The sequence below is a fragment of the Tachysurus vachellii genome, chromosome 6, assembly GCF_030014155.1.
Source record: "Tachysurus vachellii isolate PV-2020 chromosome 6, HZAU_Pvac_v1, whole genome shotgun sequence".
Taxonomy (NCBI): Eukaryota; Metazoa; Chordata; class Actinopteri; order Siluriformes; family Bagridae; genus Tachysurus; species Tachysurus vachellii.
In genome coordinates this window covers 22,758,301-22,781,058 of record NC_083465.1, presented here as the reverse complement: position 1 = coordinate 22,781,058, position 22,758 = coordinate 22,758,301, and the positions used below count along the sequence as shown (strand labels likewise).

The 22,758-nt window shown below is 40.8% G+C and overlaps 1 protein-coding gene across 2 annotated transcripts in view; it reads right to left on the bottom strand.

The window, feature by feature from the left end:
* The window catches only part of rgs12b (regulator of G protein signaling 12b), a 69,121-nt gene that overhangs the window by 45,303 nt on the left and 1,060 nt on the right, over positions 1 to 22,758 (bottom strand). For both annotated transcript variants that reach the window (XM_060872913.1, XM_060872914.1), the window contains exons 2-4: positions 20,546 to 21,751; positions 19,251 to 20,126; positions 10,002 to 10,112 (exon numbers count right to left, since the gene is read on the bottom strand). In XM_060872913.1, the coding sequence (XP_060728896.1) occupies positions 10,002 to 10,112; positions 19,251 to 20,126; positions 20,546 to 21,595 (2,037 nt within the window). In that variant the 5' untranslated portion in view covers positions 21,596 to 21,751. The remainder of the gene's footprint in view (positions 1 to 10,001; positions 10,113 to 19,250; positions 20,127 to 20,545; positions 21,752 to 22,758) is intronic.

The following is a 22,758-nucleotide window of genomic DNA, read 5'->3' as shown; positions in this document are numbered from 1 at the left end:
TACAATTATGTTTGCTCTCTGTGAGCAGGAAGAACAAAACAGAGAGACGTTTTCCATCTGTTTGAACAGATCAAGCTGGTCGTTCAGCGTCATTAAGCGCCGGGATAAACACAGAAACTACACAAAACTTAGAGCAGCCATATGTCACATCACATTATTGACAGGAGATTTAATCACCTGTCAAGTCATCAGGTCGGTTGCTTAGCAGGATTTTTTATTTATTTATTTATTTATTTGGAGGTGATTTTGCCTAAACGTGATTGAATTGAGGCAGAAAATGTGAAATATTTCATAGAGCTCAGAAGATCGGTTGTGAACGAGCCAAATCTGTGTCAGGTTTGAAGCCACGCACTGAATTCTGAATCTCGAAACAAGTGCACGCTCGATTTGAATAGATTTGGAAATGACAGCTTGTGTTTAAATCAGTGACAATTCTGCTGCAAAAGATCTGCACATTCCATAGCATGACTGCACAGGTGAGAGCAGTGTGAAAAAAGCATGAGCACTTAATGACACACATATTAACAAACTCACACACACACACACATGCGAGCTCACTATATCAAAATACAGTAGATAAACGAGAAAAAGCACTGAATAAAGACAACAGCTTAGTAAAGCCTATTTGGTGAAATATGTAAAAGTGTGTGTGTGTGTGTGTGTGTGTGTGTGTGTGTGTGCTCTACAGGTACTCACTCTATCAGGATTGATGCTCAAAGTTTGCTCCATCTCCAGCAGTGTGAGTCTCAATGCTACAGCCAGACGTCACGCCACTCTGCGCTATGTAAAAACATCCATCCACTGTGTGTGTGTGTTTGTGTGTGTGTGTGTGTGTGTGTATGAGTGATAGAGTCCGTGTCCACAATCCGTCTCAGTCACCGTCGTGATCTCTGCGCTTCTTCCTCTGACTCAATCTCTCTCTCGTTCTCTCTCCCTCCTCCCTCTACTTCTTTCCACCCACCCTGTAATTCCTATTCCGCCCACAGAGCCCAGGGCTCACACACAAAGATGCAGAGACACGCTCGCAACACAGAGGTGTATGTGTGTGTGTGTGTGTGTGTGAGAGAGAGAGAGTGTGTGTTTGTTCAACTCTCCGTAAGATGTCTGAGGGGGAAAAAAATGACACACTTGCTGCTTGACGAGCTCCACACAGATTTTATTCCCACACAGAAAGTGCTTGATGGCGGTGTGGCCCCCCTGTGGTCCTGTGCCGTGTCTTTTACACAATGCGTTGAGTCGACTACTTAGTATGCCTAAAGCACAGCATCTGCTTAAAGACAAGGGGCAAGTGTGTGAAAGAGAGCGAACGTGAGTGGAAGCGTGTGTGTGGGCATGTTTTTATACTTTGGTGGGGACGAAATGTTCTAGCACGGACACGAATATCCGACTCGGACCTTGCGGGGACATTTAGCTGGTCCCCGCAAGCACAAGCAAGTTTTAACAATTTCTATATATTGTTTGGTTATTTATTATGAAATCTCCAGCTTTTTACTGAAAGAACTAAAATGGAAAGAGTTCATTTTGATTATTGAGGTTAGGGTTAGAGTTTGAGGTGTCGAGATACCATTAACAGAACAGAAGTTCTCAATGGAAGGTCCTCACAAGGATATGTGTGTGTGTGTGTGTGTGTGTGTGTGTGTGTGTATGAGAGAGAAAGGGAGTGTAAGTGGCCTCAACCCCAGAATCCACATATGCGTGTGTTCCATCTTCTGTGTGTTCCGTCAACTGTTGGTTCACAAGAACAAAAATAATATGTAGAAAATAATGTATACACTCTTCATAAAACGGGACTATTTCTGTTAGGAAAACATACTGAGAGGAAATGTGGAATTCCCCGAGGAATTCCCTGAGGAACCCTTGAGGAACTGTTTTTTCCCCCTAAAAGTTTCTAAGAATGTATTTATTTCTTTTTATAGGTTTACTTCCCTAACCACCCCCACTCGAAATTTACTCCACCCCCAGCGATCTCTCCCATTCCGTACTCCATGTGTTTCCTCCAACACATATGATGCATATGATGCCAGCTAATTGCATCTTTTCTAATGACTGCTCATGCAGCATCACCAGGCAGTGTAACACGATTAGAGGAAAGTGTTATCAACCCTCTTCCATATACATGAGCTCACAGACACCATCGACTGGCTGGTGTCGCTGTCGTTAACAGGAGACGAAATAAAATCGTCGACAACGAATTTCATTAACGATTAATTGGACTGTGTTTTGAAGAATGCTAAAGCAGAAAATTGAGAATACTTCATTTGCACACCAAATGTAAAAGTGAAAATGGTTTGAAATGTAGCTAGGATGTAAAATAATAATAATAAAAAAAAAAAAAAAAGTGTGCAGAAGCCGTGACAAAGTGTACAGAATGGTTGAAATGGCTTAGTGTGTTGCTACAGAGAAAATTCCATGAAATGATGAGAATTGTTTATATTATACTATGGCCTCGTGACATAACTTGTGTTTTCAGGTGAGTAATATATGTCGTCATTCGGAATGTGAGAAACAGTGAAAGTGTTGTGTTCTGGTTGAATCACGCTATATTAACAGATGTTTTTTTTGGTCATATTTCTGTCTGGCCACAAATCATTATCTTGTGCTACTTCAGCCAAAATAAAACGACTAAACAAACGAATGTCTCCAAACAAAACACAACTCGTGCATCGTTAGGTGTTTCTTAACATACACAATATATATTTAGAATAAATGCTGTGTGTCGTGAAAATGTTCCGAATTGTCATTTGAACGTCTATCCGGCATTCTGTTCACTTCGGAGTCAATACAAAAAGAGTTGACTCATTGATTCTAGGCTATGAAAACTATGTATGAGGAACAATTAAACACAGAGTGCACAAAGAGCTTGAAATATAAGCGTCCAAAAACGTGTGTGCGGAACCTGTAACAAAATGTACACAATGCTGTCGCTTACATTAGTTTAAATCATTCGTCGATTCGTTGAACAAAAATCGTTGATAAAAAATCGTTGATACAAAAATCGTTGATCGTCGATTGATGATTGATGATTGAGTTTTCATGATGTGAACACAAAGGCAAGATTTAAGTCCATCTCTGGTTATTTGCACATATGTGTATGTGTGTGTGTGTGTGTGTGTGTGTGTGTGTGTGTGTGTGTGTGTGTGACAGGTGAGCACAATGATGCGTTCTGGCAGGATGTCAGTAAAATAATCTGTGTTCATGCTCATAGCTCAGAGAAGTGTCACAGCACATGACTTAAGCTCAACATCAATTCAAGCACTTTTTGGTGAACGCATTTTTGGTTAAAATCTTGGAACGAAGACGTCGTAAACTTTCGGATCCGGTTTTGCTCCATTTTATTTACTCTCAGCAAACACTTGAGATGATAAACACTATTGTAACACTGAGTGTATTTGTAGAATATTTCTTCATCATAATTTCGCTGCTGTTGCTGAAACAAGACAGATGTTTACTGGACTGCACGAGTTAGTGAGTAACACAATTAAAAAAAAAAAAAAAAAAAACAGAACAAAGGGATGTAGTTGGGTAACTACCAGCATTTGTATATGATTCATTAAAATATCACTTGGAGATTTTGGATAACTAATTTCCATGAAAGGTGCAAATAATTGCAAAGCTTAAAATAGAACATTTGTATATAGATTTGTGTAGATGTTTCTTTGTCTATAAGCCTGTGTGTGTGGGTGTCAGTCATCTGACATGTGTCAGACGTGTGTGTGTGTGTAGAATTATGAAGCTCTACATTCTTCAGCAAGTCCCAGCATTGTGTTCTCCTCCCTACTGAGCTCCACATGGAGACCTGAAGTAGTGTGAGTGTGTGTGTGTGTGTGTGTGTGTGTGTGTGTGTGTTCACTCTATGGCTGTCAGGAAATGTTTAAGAGTTTTAGAGAACAGTTAATAATTTTTCAAACGTGTACATATCTGTTTTTGTTCCTAAGGCTCTTATGTTTGGCTACACACTGATAACATCTGGATGTAAACATCTGGAAATGAAGGAGTTAAAATTCTGATCTATAAAGAAGCGATAACGATGCTTTCAATCCTACACTACGGATGAACGTGAAATCTACAACAGATATCGACCTGTTTATTACTTTTATACGTTACCCTGCAGATACCTGAGTGGCTGATTAGATCACTCCATGACAGACCGTGTGTGCAGGCGTCCCTAATAAAGTATTTCAATAATATATAACAATGTTAATGTACAATATTAATAATGTCTAGCGTTACAGAGTAAATAAATAATCCACAATTGAATGCAAAAGCCTGAATGTTTACGAGTGTAAAATAATGAAACCTTCATGGCTCTGTATCTGCTGCAACATGCAGGAGAATCCAGTCACCTGACTGAGACCGCACAGTAAAATATATGCACACACACACACACACACACACACACACATACACACGCACACACACGCACACACACACACACACACACACGCTCACACACACACACGCACACACACACACACACACACACACACACACACACACACACACGCACACACACACACACACACACACACACATACAAACAGTCCTCTGGCTCCTTTCCCTCTTCTTCCACTCTGCACTCTCTTTCCATCTCTTGCTTAAAATAGTAAACAGTGTCTTAAAGGCTGATTGATGTCACCTCTGGGGATGGAGAACGTTTTTTGGGCAGCGACTAAGGATAAGACAGCTGTCTTCCAAAGTACTTTCTTCTGGATCAACTTGTATATAGTGTGCATCATCATTCTGTTCAGCAGACTAGAGAAAAACATGACCGCTTTATCCATTAAAGACGCGTTTTCATTTAATGTTATGAGATTTTGCGGTCGAATAACAAGTCCATATTTAATTCTTATTTATTATACAGTTTATTACATAACATATGAATAACATACGATTTTACGGTATATTGAACCCGGTACATATTATATATTAGTTATTACTCAGCTCGATGAGAGTCTTTCCCCAGGTGCAGAATTGCACTGGTAAATTAAGCCAACGATTTATAAAACTCTGGTCTTAGTCTTTTTAGCAATAGGGAGTAATCCTATTTATAAGTGTTTTGAGATGTCTGGCTATTGATAATGAAGGAATGTCATGCAAGTGCTACAGATGCTGAGCCTATTGTGATGCTGTTCTAAATCATTCCAGATGTTTTCTATGGGACTTGAGGTGCTGTGATGATAGAAGGCGCTCCCAAGTCGTACTGTAATGCCGTCTGAACGAGTAGCACTTCAGTGTCTGGTCACCAAACTGACCGTCCGCTTTTTATTTCAACATGTTACATTCACGCGGGTGCACAAACTACTGACGCTGTATCTGTCAACGAGTAAAACTGTGCAAATGCTTTTGTAGCCCAATATAAAAAAGTTTACAAAAGTGTGTATATAGTATTCCAGTTACTGAAAAATGACCAATTATATATTCAGGTCTTTTCTCCCTGCTGCTATTAGACTTTACAATCAAAACTGCTCCCAGTGAACCAGCCACCATAATACACACTGTTATTACGTTTAGCTGCAATAATAAACAATAACAAAGTGTTTTAAACATTTGCAATAACAGAAATTTTGAAAAACATGCAATATTACCTATGTGCAATATGTCTTTCAGTGTAACTACTACTCGTGGTCTCTTTTTATACATTTTGTTTTGTATATACTGTTTAATATATTATGTCTCTATTCTTTTTATATATTTGCATTTCCTTACTCTTTGCTGATGTAACAGAGAAATTTCCCCAAAAATTTGGGACGAATAAAGGTATATCTTATCTTATCTTATATTGACAGCACAGATATTCTACATTTACTGAAAGCCACAAAACTCCATAAAAGGTAATGCTGACAACAAGGAAATGACTACTAAACAGTAAAAGAGTGCTTTCTAAACCTGATGTACGTTCAATAAATCTTCCAGTTATGCAGCTCACCAACTGCAGTCTAGCATTATTTCGAATTGCAGCATGACTCCAGTTAAACTAGCTGTAATCTGTCAGTTGGGGTTCTCATTAGTGTCACCATGGAAACTCAGGAGCTTTTGGAGATACGGACAATTTTCCAAATAAACTTTTTTTTTTAATATATGAGTCTGAAATCTAATTTTCGGATGTCCTGTTGCTTGTTCAGTGGTTCAGTGTTAAGTGCTCAATGCCAGCTTACCCAGGTAATGAATAACTTCTTGTCATTTTGTCACTTGCCAAAGTAAAAGTGTGCAAGGGGAGGAATAAAGTCTGAGCTTGTAGGCTGTCAGTATGTTTAAGACAGGAGTCATTCCAGTGGATTGACAGAGTGCAGGAGCAGCTCAGAAGCCTGATGCGTGGGCACTGGGATGCCCTCTCTCACTAAGTAAACACTCGCCCACATCGTGGCCTAGCAGTCAGATTGGCTGTCTGTTTGGTTACCCTGAGAAACCCTGAGGTTTGTGTGTGTGTGTGTGTGTGTGTGTGTGTGTTGGAGAATCAGTGATAAGTGCCTTCCTCAGTGCAGTTAATGTGTCAAAATTTAAACATGGTGTTTTATTACCATTTAATTTGTGTCTATGTGCTTTCACATTTCACAGTGCAGTGTGTATGACCATGTACTTTCTAAGAGACGGTAATTATGTGTGTGTGTGTGAGCGAGAGAGAGAAAGAAAGAGAGAGAAAGACAGCATGAGGGCAGTCATTAGTGCGTTTGTATGTCTGTGTAAGTCTGTGTGTATGTGGACTAGGAGTCCTTCGCTAACGAGAATGAAGGAAATGTTGCTCGATGCTCATTAGGAGTGTGCACAGACACACACGTACACTCGCGTACAACAATTACTGCGATCCTTTTACACAAAGCAGGCTCTGTTCACATGTCAGTGTCATCATCAGTGCATGGGGAACACTGAGAAAAAAGTGATCAGGCAACCGGAAGGTCGGAAAGCACGGAAAGTATAGAGTAGGAGAATGAGTCAAAAGGAAAAAAAAAAATCTGAACCGTATACAAGAATTTGTCACACATGCCATGATTTACTGCTAGCTAAATAAATCTGTCACTTTAAATGATCCGAGGCCCCGACAGAGAAAGATGAAAATAGAAGTGAAGAGAGACTTTATACGATGATGTCGACCATGACAATGTCTTTTTCTAAATGAACCAGAATTAGGTCATGCGTAAAAACACCCTCATAGATAATAATAGACTAATCCCTTCTCATGTCACATTTATATTGGACACAAGCTGCTATCACAGTATTTAACATTCAAATGCAGTTCACAGACTTTTTAGTCCAACATTTGAGCTACATTTAACAATCTCTGCTTACGGTTTATAACGCATCAAGCCACGTCGGTATCTCGGTATCAAAGCGACATTCACAGCATTACATTAAATCTGGTATCCTTTATAATCTTATAGAGCTGGAAATTGCCTTCTGACCAGACAAGATATCCAAACCTGAGGCAATCAGATCTCCTCCATTAAGCAGAACCGAGGTGTTTATTAGCGGTACGAAAAGAATAGACAAGACAATGATGGACACTGAATAAACATCTCTTTGGTGTCATGAGAGGAGCCTGAGAGGAGCAGAGAGCTCTTTCCACTCTTCATGTTCAAGGAGTTCCTCGGTCCCATCCTGTCCCGTTCCAGAACAAACTATCTTTGTGCAGGCCTGTGTTTGTGGCAAACGCCCAGCAGCGGAAACCATCTAGAGTTTGATCTTATCAAGTAGCAAACTCACTCACATACACACACACATACACACACACACACACACTCACACACACACCCGTTGTATATTTTATAAGTGACTGCTAGCAATAAAATTCTTCAGAAGGAAAAAGAAGCGAGAAAGAGAAAGAACAAACGAATGAAGACGAAAACCCTAGGATATGTGAAGCAGAGAAAGTGCTAATAGAGACCAGTTGGGGTAAGAATCATACTGCCCCATGCTTGTTGGAAGAGTGGGGCAGTATGTGGAGGAGGTGCAGCACACAGGACAATTAATTACAGGGTTGCCAGATTGAGTAAACTGGTCATCAGCCAGCAGAATCTTGTTTTATAGCCAATAAGCAGAATGAATATTTCCAGTGATGACAGTGTGTCTATGATATATAGAACAACCTGTATTGTAGGATATATTGCAAAAATCGAGAGCGAGAAAGGGGGGATTAAATACTTGATAATATCCATAGTGACCATATATTTCCCAAATGGGTCTCACTTTTCCAGTGCTCTATTTTTTTGGCTAGTTTGAAGTTTGATGTGGTTTTCCAGATGTACTTGGTATGAACATTTTGCTGAAACTTGACAACCCTGATGAATGATATTAGCTCTACTGTGTTGAGCAAAACAACATACGTATGACCATGTTGTCGACTCTCACTTCCTTTTATTGGAGCTGTTCTAAGAATTCACTAAACGGCGGCCTGTAGCACAATATTAATATAAGCTACGGGAATTAATGTTGTCCTCGAGCACCAAAATCTCTGGTCACATCATTTTTACTTGATGATTAGCTTGGCAACATTAGCTTTTATGTATGTGTGGGTACAAAAGGACTGAAAACCCCTGCTTCCTTAAGAGTAGGTGAAAGTCTCTGGAGTTATGTGATTAGTTAAGAACAAGAATAAGAGAAAGAGAGAGAGAGAGAGAGAGAGAGAGAGAGAGAGAGAGCGATGCAGCATTAGTCAATGCTCAATAACACGTGCCAGTCGTTGAACCCTACAAATATTCTGATTTTTACTCAATTGAAGCCAGTTCCTGATTGATATCGTGTCCTGCTGAAGTGTGAACAGCAAGAAGTGTGTGCTTATGTCCCATATTTTAGCAGCTCGCTGCCTCACTTGAACCTCTCTGGATAAAAGTGTTTGCATGGGGAAAATGGATGGAACGTGCTGCCATCACTGTCTACACGCATCATAAGAACATCTCAGAGCTTCCTGTTCCTTCCCGCCTCCTCGGTCACCATGGCGACCTACCATCACCGCGCTCATGCGCTTCTTCTGGAATCACACGTGTATACGTCACGACACACACACACATACACAGTAGCATGCCAGACCGCTGAGGTCTAAATTTAAACTCACGTGTGTCTGTACGTGAATATGTGAGGTGAGTGGGGGATGGGCCCTTCAAAAAAAAGGAGTAGAAAGATCAGCATGAGGTCTTATTTTTGCAGATATGTGTGGAATATAAGAAGCTGACAGTGAAAGAGAGTTAGTGTGTGTGCTGCAGCGCTCTGAGAGGAAACAGACTCACTCTCTGTAGTTCATACTTTATATAATCATTCCCATCCATACCAGATCACTATCACATCTCCACCAGACTTTAGGAAAAGGATGGACAGATGAACAGATAGACGGTGTGTACAGGGAGAAACAGGAGGAAAACATAAAGACAGGATGAGAGCACCTGTATTTAGGGAGTCTGTCGAGTGTTTGTGGTGCGTGTGTGTGTGGTGCCTGTGTGTGTTTGCGTGTGTGTGTGTTTGTGGTGCCTGTGTGTGTGTTTGTGTGTGTGTGTGTGCGTGTGCGTGTGTGTTTGTGTGCATGTGTGTGTTTGTGTGTGTGCGTGTGTGTGTGTCTGTGTGTGTGTTTGTGTGCATGTGTGTGTGTGTGTGTGTTTGTGTGCGTGTGTGTGTTTGTGTGTGTGTGTTTGTGTGCGTGTGTGTGCGTGTGTGTGTGCGTGTGTGTTTGTGTGCGTGTGTGTTTGTGTCTGCGTGTGTGTCTGTGTGTGCGTGTGTGTGTCTGTGTGTGTTTGTGTGTGTGTGTCTGTGTGTTTGTGTGTGTTTGTGTGTGTGTGTGTGTTTGTGTGTGTGTGTGTTTGTGTGTTTGTGTGTGTCTGTGTGTGTGTGTGTTTGGTCCCATGCTGCTACGGTGAGTTTATACAATGTTCAGTTGTAGATTGTGATGGACGTAGTTGTAGATGTGAAGGATTTTGTGGGTTGTTTTTTTTTTCTGATTTTTCATTGTGTTCTTGTGATATATTTCTGGAATCCAAGTTATTTTTTCTATTTGGTTTTACATGTTTGGTGTGTGTTACCTCCAGGTCGTCCAGTGAGTGAGACACACTGAGGCGTTTGGAGCGGCCGAACGATCTTCTCCCAGACGAACGCTGGGGAAAACCAGTAGTGACGCCCCGGAACCTTCCGCCCTGACACAGACACAAAAATAAACAAAAGTCTCAGTAAAGATAAGACACACACACATACGTATATGTGCAGGCTTACTGGTACACACACACACACAAATGCACACTCTTGTAGTTAACAGAATACTTTATTATTACTTATACATACTTATAATTTATATAAAAAAATTATCCTTTTATGGCACCATGAATGAGGAAAATTTCCAAGTTACGAGTTTTAGATGAACGCTACGTAACTACCTTCACAGGAAATGAAATTAAAAAAAGTTGGTGAAGCGTCGATTTAACATGATACGACGTGTCTCGACAGATATATATGTATATATATATATATATATATATATATATATATATATATATATATATATATATAGGACAATAAGAATGCTGCCAGCAGGACGGACACACAGACATGAGAGCTGATCTCCAGGAGCGAGTGCGGCAAGTCTGATTTGAGAAGTGTATAATCAAACGGTCTCCTGTGTTGCCTGGTTACGCAGAGAGCTCTCAACTGCCGGGCTTCATACCCTGTCCCTGAGCCTCAAACACACACACGCACACACATACATACAGTGAAGACACAGAGAAGCAAACACACACCGAAAGGTTTAAGTGTGTCGCCTGTAATCTAGCCTCGAGTGCACATCTACAGCATTCAGCATACAATGGTTCGGTTTACAGAATGCTTGATTATCTACATGGACAATAAGTCCTTATGCTGGTACACACGGTGAAGTGTAAAAACACCAACAAGCTAACATCTCCAACAATCTGTAAACATATAAGTCGATAAGTAATGCATTTTATATTTATTACAACTGCACACACACTGTTCAGATCCTTACACTGTGTTTGAAGACAGCTGTTCAAACAGCTGGAAGAGTTTACTTCACCTAGATGAAAGAAAACAAGATCGTATCATTTTGAAGGTTTTGCATTACAGATTTCTTGTCGAGCTAAGAGATAAGTAGCGAAGAAAATCCTCCCAAAGCAGGAGAACCCATCTCACAATGAATCATGGGTTATATTTAGATCGACTTTTCTAGGAACTCTAGGAACGAATCAGTGATAACAAAAAACCATGTCCAATTTTTCTGTAAAAGTGAGTGTTGATGCATCAGTACCACTTTTCTCAGACAGAGTATCAGTAAATGTTTTTGGAACTCGATAAGGAAATGATAAGGAGTTACGTTTGGATCGGTTACTGCTGTCTGCTGCAAATCGGAGTAATAAACCCCTCGTGCTGAGTTTTATGGTATAGCAATTAAGCAGTATATTAAATAGTAGTTGAGTGTAAGAGTGACAAACCTGAGGTGAAAATCCAGGGGGGAAAAAAAAGAAGTGCACATGTTAAAGTGTTCAGTGCTCGCTGAACTGAAGTGCTCTCACATGCCAGGATTTCCCTACACAAATACCTTTGTGTACGCACGATTTCCGGTCCCTTGCGACCACATTTTTAACGACCGTATTCACCGATACTAGGTCAGTTAACCTCACACTCTCGACTAAAATATCATTTAAAGACCATTTGATGTTATATGAAGTTCTCATATTTTTTTAGAGCGCAGCTTAGCAGTCTGCTTTGCTTTGATTGCTTTGATAATTAATCATAATTAATCAAGGCCACAGTATCACAAGGTATTGAATGGATGATTGGTATCTGGTATTTTTTATATGTATGGATGAATAAACATGGTATCAGGCTGAGGTACGACCCGAGTATTGGTCGTTATTAAATGAGAAATGTTGATCCATAGTGTTAGGGGGCTAAATTGTACATAAAGGGTTTGAAAGTATGTATGTAGGAACTGTCCATCTCAAGCCATGTTACCCCTATAGAATCTCCGTCTTTCCTCTATTTTTGAAGTTTTTGTCTTTACCAAGCCACTTTCAAATAGCACTAGAAATATTTCATTTTGTTTTATTCTATTCTCTACAGACTAAACACAACCATGCTAACTTTGCCACTGCTCACCTTTCCACTGTGTAGCTCAGATATAACCATGGACAAATTCCCAACCAATCAGGAAATTAACAGGCTTATTTTAAGGGTTTTAAAGATTTAAGTCAATCTGCCTCCATGAGAAAGATCTCTGATCTGTGTCACATCTAATATCAGCTTGTTTAGAATAACTAAAAGAATTCGCTGGTATATCGTTTGGTTTTGACGTCTGCGTCAAGTCCGAATTATTCCTACAAGCACAGCCGTGTGTCCACGAATGAACCCGTCCACAGATCTGCACCGTAATAGTGGGTTGTTCGATCTGAACGGGGGCAGAAGACACACTGTCATGTTTCCCTACAACACACTGTTAAACGGTCACCACTGCTCACTGGCTGCTCATTAAAAGCAAGACAGAGAGAGAGAAAGAGAGAGAAAGAGAGAAAAAGAGAGAGAGAGAGAGAGAGAGAGAGAGAGAGAGAGAGAGAGAGAGAGAGAGTAAACACATCGGCTCATATGATTGCTTTCAGATGATCCCTGCCTCAAGCGGAGAATCACACACTTTTAATCCTCTGATGCTGAAAGAAATCAGCACCCTGATCACAGACTTCCTCTTAGAGTTGCCGCAACGTGTAGCAACAGCGTGTTGTGATTATGTTTCTACACACTATCACTCTAGTGTGTACTGCGATATAATAAAAATAAATAAATAAATAAATATTAATGGTCATTAACGCAAGCCAGGCTTTATCCAGTTTGTATTTATTTAATACATTGCGGTATTGAAATTGTAAATTAAATAAATACAAACTGGATAAAGCCTGGCTTGCGTTAATGACCATTAATATTTGTTTAATATTTGCATAAAGAATTAAAACCACCATTAAAGGCAGGGTCTCTTTTGTTTGAAAGCCAATGTTGACATTTGAAATCACCAAAACAAACACGCCCCTAATCCAAATGGGTCCCACCCCTGTACTGATAGCTCCGCCCACACACATACGTAACCCAGGCAACTAATGGAAAGGAATGTGTCTTTATCATAGCTGGAGGGAAGAACAATACGATTGCAGATAAACAAACAAGCAAAAATGACACACAAGCATAATCATGCAAAGGACGGCATACAGTCCTACAGGATGGCAAAGGAGTTCTACTGGTTTGAAAAAGCCCAATTCTCACCTCCTCTAAACCCCGACTCCAACACACCTAAAATTCCGTTCAGTGAAGATGATGTGTGTCAGGTCTTCAGGAAGAACAAAAGAAGAAAGGCACCAGGCCCAGACAGCGTTTCACCAACCTGTCTGAAAACCTGTGCTGATCAACTGGCCCCCATCTTTACACGGATATTCAACACATCACTGGATGTGAAGTCCCCTCATGCTCCAAAAGCTCCACCATCATTCCCGTCCCAAAGAAATCCAAAATTACTGGACTAAATGACTACAGACTTGTGGCTCTAACTTCTGTGGTCATGAAATCATTTGAAAGACTGAATCTGAAGGACATCACTAGACCCTTACTGGACCCTCTGCAGTTTGCCTACAGAGCAAACAGGTCTGTGAATGATGCAGTCAATATGGGACTGTATTATGTTCTGCAGCATCTGGACAGACCAGGGACTTATGTGAGGATACTGTTTGTGGACTTCAGCTCTGCCTTTAACACCATCATCCCATCACTCCTCCAGCCCAAATTAACCCAAGCTCTCTGTGCGACTGGGAAAACTCAAATCCAGCACCCGCACCATCAGCGTTGGCGCTCCTCAGGGTTGTGTCCTCTCCCCACTGCTCTTCTCTCTGTATACAAACGACTGCACCTCTAATGACCCCTCTGTCAAGCTCCTGAAGTTTGCAGACAACACCACACTGATCGGCCTCATCCAGGACCGTGACGAGTCTGCTTACAGACTGGAGGTTGAACAGCTGGCTGTCTGGTGCAGTCTCAACAACCTGGAGCTGAACACGCTCAAGACAGTGGAGATGATAATGGACTTCATGACAAACCCCGATGCTCTCCCCCCCACTCACCATCATGGACAGCACTGTTACAGCAGTGGAGTCATTCAGATTCCTGGGAACCACAATCTCCCAGTATCTGAAGTGGGACATTCACATTGACTCCATTGTGAAAAAGGCTCAGCAGAGGTTGTACTTCCAAAGCGCTTACAACCGAGACCTTTCCAAAAAAAAATAAATAATTAATTAATTTTTAAAAAAAAATCAATAAATAAAATCACCATGTAATGATCACATCAAAGATTAGAGGTTGTAGTTTGTTTTTGATATCATTTTTTTTTCCTATTGGTCTCATAAGATGTGGTGCTCTGCCTTACGAGTCCCTGTGTATGAGTTGTTCCTATAGAAACAATAATTGTACTACAACATGTGTGTTAGCTGAAAATTTACACCAAAATAATGTTAATAATCAAACATTTAATATATATCGCTAAGCACGCAAGAGCTTCGGTGTTTCCTCCTTTTACGTTTCTAGTGCTGTTTGTCGTATATTTGCCACAAGCAGTCGATGCGCTGTCTGTGATATGTAGTGTAGAAGGTGTGCTAAAGGAAGTCAGCATGAAGGCTTGCCCTCGCATGAGCTCCTGTTTGGGTTTACACAAACTCACCATGAAACAACATTAACCTTTCAATGCTTTTTGTTCTGCCAGCTCTGATCAGCTTCTAGGAGCAAGTGGAATCTTTGGTTCTGTATCCTGTGTTCTTCAAATCTGCTTGAACAGGGAGTAGGAGAAGCAGTGCTGCTGCCTTCAGTGGCTTCACTACTGATATTTAAAAAAAACGCTCTCACATTCTCACAACCTTTCTGTTGGTTCACATCCAACATAAAAATCCATGATGATTATTGTTCATGATCACCATAAAGGAATCTTTTCACTTTTCACACTCACACACACACAAATGCTCAGTTCTGCTCTCGTCTACCTTGTCCAGTAACTGCGTTTGTCTTCCTACGTGTTCCCCTTTATTCCCATTCCCACGTCGTCTATTTGAAGTCAGATTCGGTTCTTAGGGGAAAATAGCATCTCGCAGCAGGAAGGTAACTGTTTTTAAACTCTCTCTCTCTCTTTCTCTCTCTCTTTCTCTCTCTCTCCCACACAGTTTCACAGTTAAATGTGCTTTACTGCTATAGCTGTTTGAAATGCAGTGTTGCCAAAACATTTACCACTGACTTATAGTCAGTCTATTAATAAAACCATAACTATGGCTCTATTAAAGCACACAGGACAAGGTCTCTCTCTCTCTCTCTCTCTCTCTCTCTTTCCTCACAGGGCTTATCATATCTGTTTGGGTCTCTAAAGAGCCATCTTTCCTGTTTACTCCATTCCACAGAGTACAACTACAAACCTCTCCAAAACATGTCACCCCACCACAACATGGATGTAAGTCTCTCTGTGGAATTGCATCTTCTTTTTTTCCCCCAACAACCCCCAAACACACACACACACACACACACACACACACACAGACACAAAGACACACACACACACACACACACACACAAACACACCCAGACACATACACACACACAAACACAGACACACACACACAAACACACACACGCAGACACACACACGCAGACACACACACAGACACACACAAACACACACACCACCACCACCCTGCTGCTCTCGCATCAGGAGGTTAATCAAAATAAACGCTGTTTAGTATCAACACGTTAGACGCTTGACATGGCCAGTTAATTGTCCGGCACACAGCAGAGCCAGCTGAAGGTGTCTGTAAGTGAGGAAAGGCTGTAATTAAGCAGAAGGCTCGGGCTGTTCTGCAGACAGGATGCACTTCCTAGTTGATTTAAGAGCTATGTTGTATCTTAGCTCAGATACGAAGCTAACCAAAGAGTCCTGGTTTGTTAGTGTGGATTTTATTTTGCCATCATGATGCCTAGAAAATGTAACGTAAAAAAAAAAAACCTGGTTCATTGCACACTCATGGATCTGTTTTCATGTAGCAAATGACCTGAATTTGGGAAAGTTTAAAGTGCTGTGTCGTTATTTCTACGCTATTTTTAACACTAATCATTACAAGTCCTTATTTCACTGGATATCTTTTTATTTCGACTTTCACAGTGAGTTACAATGCAGAAGAACACATTTTGGCATAATTTCCAATGCCAAGTGACTCCTAACTCATTACCATTAACAAGTGAATCAGAGTCAATCAAGCATGAATTTGATTACATGGACATATTTGTATAACCAGAAGTACTTTAGATCTTTTATCAATGAAAAAATCATGACAGATTTCATCACTGACAAAATAATAATGAGTTTTATACTTCAGAGTTAGAGGCTGGAAGGCAATGTCATGTCCTAATCAAATATCTGTGCTTAGAAATCCTTTAATCTGGTATTTTTCTGTAAGCAGGATGTACGTTGTCTCATAAAACCCCTTGCATCAGCACAGGTGCATCAATGTGCAGATTGAGTGTGCAGATTGTGGACAAATTAGTTATTTTAATTGTTGTTATGTAAGATTTTAATGGCTGGTGTACTCACAGAACGTTCATTCCATTTTCCTAAATGAGACGTTATTTCATTTGTACTTAACCACTTTTTTTGAAGTTGAAGTTTAGCCACTGTTAGTCTAGATCAGTATACACCTATGAAATAACACAGAACATTACCATTAAAAGAACATTAATAGCACAGACTGGAGTGTGTTAATCCACTTATAAACAATTACTATGTTTAATTTAGTAGTGAAAGACACATCACTCATTTTAAAGGTTGATAGTTAGATTTAATGTTGTGGAACTTCTGATAGATGTGTTAGTTACTGTTCTCCTCTACATTATAGCTGTGACTGTTATTCTCGCTCTCTCTCTGTCTCCGTGGCTCTCTCTCTCTCTCCCTCTCTCTTTCTCTGTCTCTCTCTCTCTCTTTGTGTGTCTCTCTCTGTGTGTGTGTCTCTCTCTCCTGCTCTGTCTCTCTCTGCTCTCTGTCTCTCTCTCTGTCTCTCCATGTCTCTTTTTCTCTGTGTGCCTCTCTCTGTCTCTCTGTGTCTCTCTCTCTGTCTCTCCCTGTGTCTCTTTCGCTCTCTCTCTCTCTCTCTCTCTCTCTCTCTGTGACTCGCCGTGTCTCTCTCTCTTCTTCAGTAAATGTTAAATAAATGTCTCCTTGAATTTTTTATGTTTTACACCATACAAGTCCCTCTGTGTGTGAGTTGTTACTATAGAAACAATTAATTAGTAAAAGCAGGTTAATGTTCTGTTCTACTAAAATAATGTAACACTTTTTGACCAATCAGATTTGAGAATTCTTTAAAGTTATGGTAGAAGGGAAGTGATAGCTAAGTATTTAATGGTTGTGAGTTCAAATCCCATGGAGAGGTGTGTGTGTGTGTGTGTTCCTCACACAAGCACAGGCACACACACACAGGCACACACAAACACGTGTTTAAATGTGGTCTAAAATTCTGACAGCGCTAGTAAAAACACTTTAATTTTTTTATTCACAAAATGTAAGTACATAAGCAAACAATCACCAGCAGCATCTTGCCTTTTACTCTAACACTCATTTAAAGCAGATTAGCAAAACAAATGTTTTAAAAAATGACTGAACCAAGAAGAAAACTTCTGCTTTTTCTCTATCAGTGCTCAAGATTGTATTTAAATAATGAAACGCTGCCACCAGGTGGTGTCTAAGAGTCATACATGAAATGCTCACAAAGTAAAACTTCTCACCTGGCCACAAACTGCTTTCACAAGAGTATAACACTTACGCACTTCAAAACCCACCTGATTTGTCTGTGAAATGAAATCTCATTATGAGCTGCTGTGTGCGAGTCAACTGTGAACTACTAAAACTCTGTCATACCTTCCTGATATCTTCCTGCAGCCTGTGTCAGTGCTTCAGTGCTTTATCTCCCCATGTGAGGATTCTCTAGTGAGATTTTGTGTTTCTATGTGTTCTATGTGTTATATGTGTAAGGACAGAACAGTGGATCAATCAGTATTAAAGCCTAAGACGCTGGAAAGGCTGTTATCTGGAGATTATTATGCTTACTGTGTCAACATTAAAGGTACGGTAAGTGATATAAAGTCTGGGTTCAACTCTTGCTCTCAAAAGAATATAAACATCGATTTCAAAGATGAGAAGAAAATGCTGACGCAGCATAATATTACAAAACTCGAGGCTAGATTATCGTCTCAATCCACAGATGCTGATACACGACGTGTGTGTGTGTGTGTGTGTGTGTAATATTTGCATTGCCCCCAGCACTGTACACAGTTAGTATTGATTTATCTACAGTATCTACAGAGCAGAAGGATTAGAGGAGCACGAAGTCATTTCCAACTGCTGGATGCTGATCAGACATCTGAGCTCAATCTCCGTCTTCTCGTCTCGTTGTCAGTTTTAACACACAACCTCAACGTGTGGAGAAACACTGCGGCACACATGTACAATGTGCGTACATGTAAACTTTAAATAAAAGCACTTCTGTGTAAAAAACTAAATGTGGTTAATAATATTACAATATTAATATAACAATATTATTAACATTTATGCAATAACTTGATGCTTGATGAAGATCTATTATTTGCTAAAAAATTATATACTTATTGATATGTATGTACTTAATTATTTGCTTATATTTATTTACTTGCTTGAATCTATTTAGCTGTTATTTATTGATTTACTTTCAATTTATTTTTTCAATTTATTCGTGTTTATTTATTTGCATAATTTTAAATGTTTTGCCTGCTTAAATGTATTTATTTAACTTACACACATCTATCTATCTATCTATCTATCTATCTATCTATCTATCTATCTATCTATCTATCTATCTATCTATAGATCTATCTACTTACTTAAGAAACCATTTTTTCATTATTGTCAGATAGAAAAAGACAGACAGATGGACAGCCTTTTAAATGCTGAATATAATCAAAAATTGATATACAGACAGAGCAACAGATTAAAATTATGCACATAAATTTGACAGATATCAGTCAGTATTCTGCAGTGACATTAAATCAGTACTGCAGTCAGTTAGGTTTCATTACATGTACAGTCGTGATAATAACAGCTGATAAATTCTGCTCATTAGTCATTTCATTAAAGTGTCTCTGCTCTTGCGTTAGTAAAGAAGTCTGAGTTCTGAACAGAGAAACAGAGCAAAAGTTAATGCAGGCTTTGAAACTAATACACATCATACCTTTTTCTCCAACTCCTTAGCCCTCTTGCCATTGTGCTGCTGTTGAAGCTGTTGAGGATCGTAAAAGTGTTTCTCCGTCCCAAACAGCTTGTTGGCCCACTCGTCCTTGTGGGTATGAAGCCGTTGGGGCTGAGAGGCAATGTCTCGTGCCGCACGATACCGATCAGCCGGTATCTTACTCATGGGAGGCGGCAGGGTGCTGCAGTTAGCACTGGACCAGCCGTCTGTGGACTCACTGTAGGACTCCTGATCGCTGCTGCGGCCCTGATGCCACTCTCTCAGGACATGAACAGGGAGCCAGCGTTGGCCCCCTGCACCCTTCTTAGAGTGAGCAGGGAAATGGTGGCGAGCGGGAAGTCCGGATACGTCCAGCCGAGAGGAGGAGTTCAGGTGTCTGCTGGACATAGGGGGCGGGTCTGTGTGGGAGTGTGGGTGTGGCTCGGAGAACTCATGCCTGTAGCCGTTACGATGAGTTATAGTAGGAGGAGGAGGAGGAGGAGGAGATGGAGAAGGGAGACCAGCCTGAATACTAGGGTTCCTACAGCCCTGTGCACTTTCCCATATTCCTGTGGGTACATGGCGGGCAGGATTGGCTCCGAGGTCGACCAAGAGGACGCGGTTGTTTTTTTCTTCGGGCAGGAAGTTGCCTATTCCGCTGTCGCTATTGCTGCTAGTGCTGTTGTTCTGCTGAGCGTCCAGGTCACCATCAAGAAATGCTCGTGCTCGTACGCCTTCAATAGACTCGCCCATGTCACGGTAGAGAACTGATACAAACTGCAGCAGGGGCTGAGATGTTGGTGGGAATTCCAAACAGCCCCCAGTGTCCGGATCCGGAGTGCAGTTTAAACCGAACCGCCGAGAGATCCCTTGATGTACCTTAATAATAATCATAATAATAACTTTAGTATTATAGACATATTTACAAATTGATTAATACATTTTAGACAGTTGAAAGTGTTGACTGTATGTAAAAACAAACAAAACATTAAACCGATATATGTATTACCATATTAATTTGAGCATTAAAGGAGCATTTTGTCATTTTATTGCCTCCTGATGTCAGAAAGACAATTTGAAAGAGCAATAAAACACTCACTATCTTTCTTATTCAGACCAAACCACATCAGTTGAAACTACTTATGTGTTGTGTGTTAAGCCAGTTGAAGAGTTCAGACAGCTGAAGCCGGAGCTCATTTCAGAGCCAAAATATGTCTAAATCATCTTTAAAAACTATATTCCATATAAAATGAACAAACTGCACCTTTATCTGTGAAAAAGGTAATGAAAAAATATACCTTGTGGTGACAGAGCTCAGGATCAACAAGGAAGACATGGCAGGAGGTTCTTGAGCCTTGGTCTTCATCTGCAATTGCACTCATGCCATGATCCTCAGCAGCCTGCATAGTGACCAGGCCAAAGAATCGGCGGTCGTCTGGGCACACAGCACTGAATGCCAGCTTCTCGGCTGGGTAGGCAGCCAGGACAGCTTTGCGTTCATTGCGTAGGAGTACGCGGTCGTGAAGCACCTCAAATAGCACCAGTGAGTGCACCTTGTGCTCAGCTCGCAGGCGGCGCATGCAGCCACGTATTGCCTGCACACTGTCGCTCTCCAGGTTGGCACCGCTTGATGCCAGCTCAATGGAACCCAAGTAGCCTACAATCATGCCTACATTAAGGATACCTGCTGAGTCAGTTTCCTGCCGCTCAGGTTCAAACACATCCACGAACACGGAGTCGTCACGCAGCACTCTGGCCATTTCCTGTTCTGAGAGGAGGTTCACATCGCTCCTGTGTGCCTCGACGTCTCCACACAGGAAATCCAGCTCAGAGTTAGGTCTCCGTTTTGCAGCTGCTTTCTCCGAGCTGCTGGAGGAGTGGCTGGAGGAGTTCTCAAAGATCATATTGAAGATTCCACCAGACTGCATCTCGGCCACCACGCGCTCAGCACGGTTTATTCCCAAAGTCTTGGAGTCCATCTTAGGTCGGAGCCAGTGGCTTTTGTGCTCGTGGAATCCGAGCTCCTCGTCACTGGAGCAGGAGTCCAGCTGTCCGCTCTCAGCAATGAGCAGGTGAAGCACGCCCGAGCAGCGTCCAATCAGCTTGACTACATCCTCGTGGGATGCCTTTGCCACATTGATGTCATTCACAGCAAGAATTTGGTCTCCGGCACGTAGGCCAACATAGTCGGCCGGACTGCCTTTAAGGACGCAACTCAGCACACAGGGCGAGTGACCAGAGAGAGTGAAACCATAACCTGTCCTCCCTCGAGCTACCTCCACCCCTCTGACACGGCCCAGTGCCTGGCCATTAGTACGTCGTCTGCTTGCCTCAGATGATCTGAACATTGTTGGTCTGTGCCTTCTTTCACACGCAGCTGCTGAGGGCTTCACAAATGCAGAGCAGACAGGCTAAATGTAACACTCAGGTGAGATCATCCTCTCTGTTATAGTCGCTGTCAGGAGGGAAACATCCTGATGCAATCCTGGTTATTGGAACACCTCCTGCAATGTGAGGGATAAAGTAAGCTTAGTGGTGACAGATAAAATAAATATATAGAGTCTTCTGCTATTCATGGAGGAAAAATTGTTATAAACATCCACAAACCCTCTATTGATATTCTGAGCAACCGACTACTACTAATACTAATACTACTACTACAAAGAAGAAGAAGAAGAAGAAGAAAAATAAGGTGAAGAAGAAGAAGAAGAAGAAGAAGAAGAAGAAAAAGAAGGTGAAGAAGAAGAAGATGAAGAAGAAGAAGAAGAAAAAGAAGGTGAAGAAGATGAAGAAGAAGAAGGTGAAGAAGAAGAAGAACAAGAAGGTGAAGAAGAAGAAGAAGAAGAAGAAGAAGAAGAAGAAGGTGAAGAAGAAGATGAAGAAGAAGAAGAAGAAGAAGAAGGTGAAGAAGAAAAAGAAGAAGAAGAAGATGAAGAAGATGAAGAAGAAGAAGAAGAAGGTGAAGAAGATGAAGAAGAAAAAGAAGGTGAAGAAGAAGGTGAAGAAGATGAAGGTGAAGAAGAAGAAGAAAAAGAAGAAGAAAAAGAAGAAGAAGAAGATGAAGAAGAAAAAGAAGAAGAAGAAGAAGAAGGTGAAGAAGATGAAGAAGAAAAAGAAGAAGAAAAAGAAAAAGACGAAGAAGAAGAAGAAGAAGAAGAAGAAGAAGAAGAAGAAAAAGAAGAAGGTGAAGAAGATGAAGAAGAAGAAGGTGAAGAAGAAGAAGAACAAGAAGGTGAAGAAGAAGAACAAGAAGGTGAAGAAGAAGAAGAAGAAGATGAAGAAGAAGAAGAAGAAGAAGGTGAAGAAGATGAAGAAGAAAAAGAAGAAGAAGGTGAAGAAGATGAAGAAAAAGAAGAAGAAAAAGAAGAAGAAAAAGAAGAAGAAAAAGAAGGTGAAGAAGAAGGTGAAGAAGATGAAGGTGAAGAAGAAGAAAAAGAAGAAGAAAAAGAAGAAGAAAAAGAAGAAGAAGAAGATGAAGAAGAAAAAGAAGAAGAAGAAGAAGAAGAAGAAG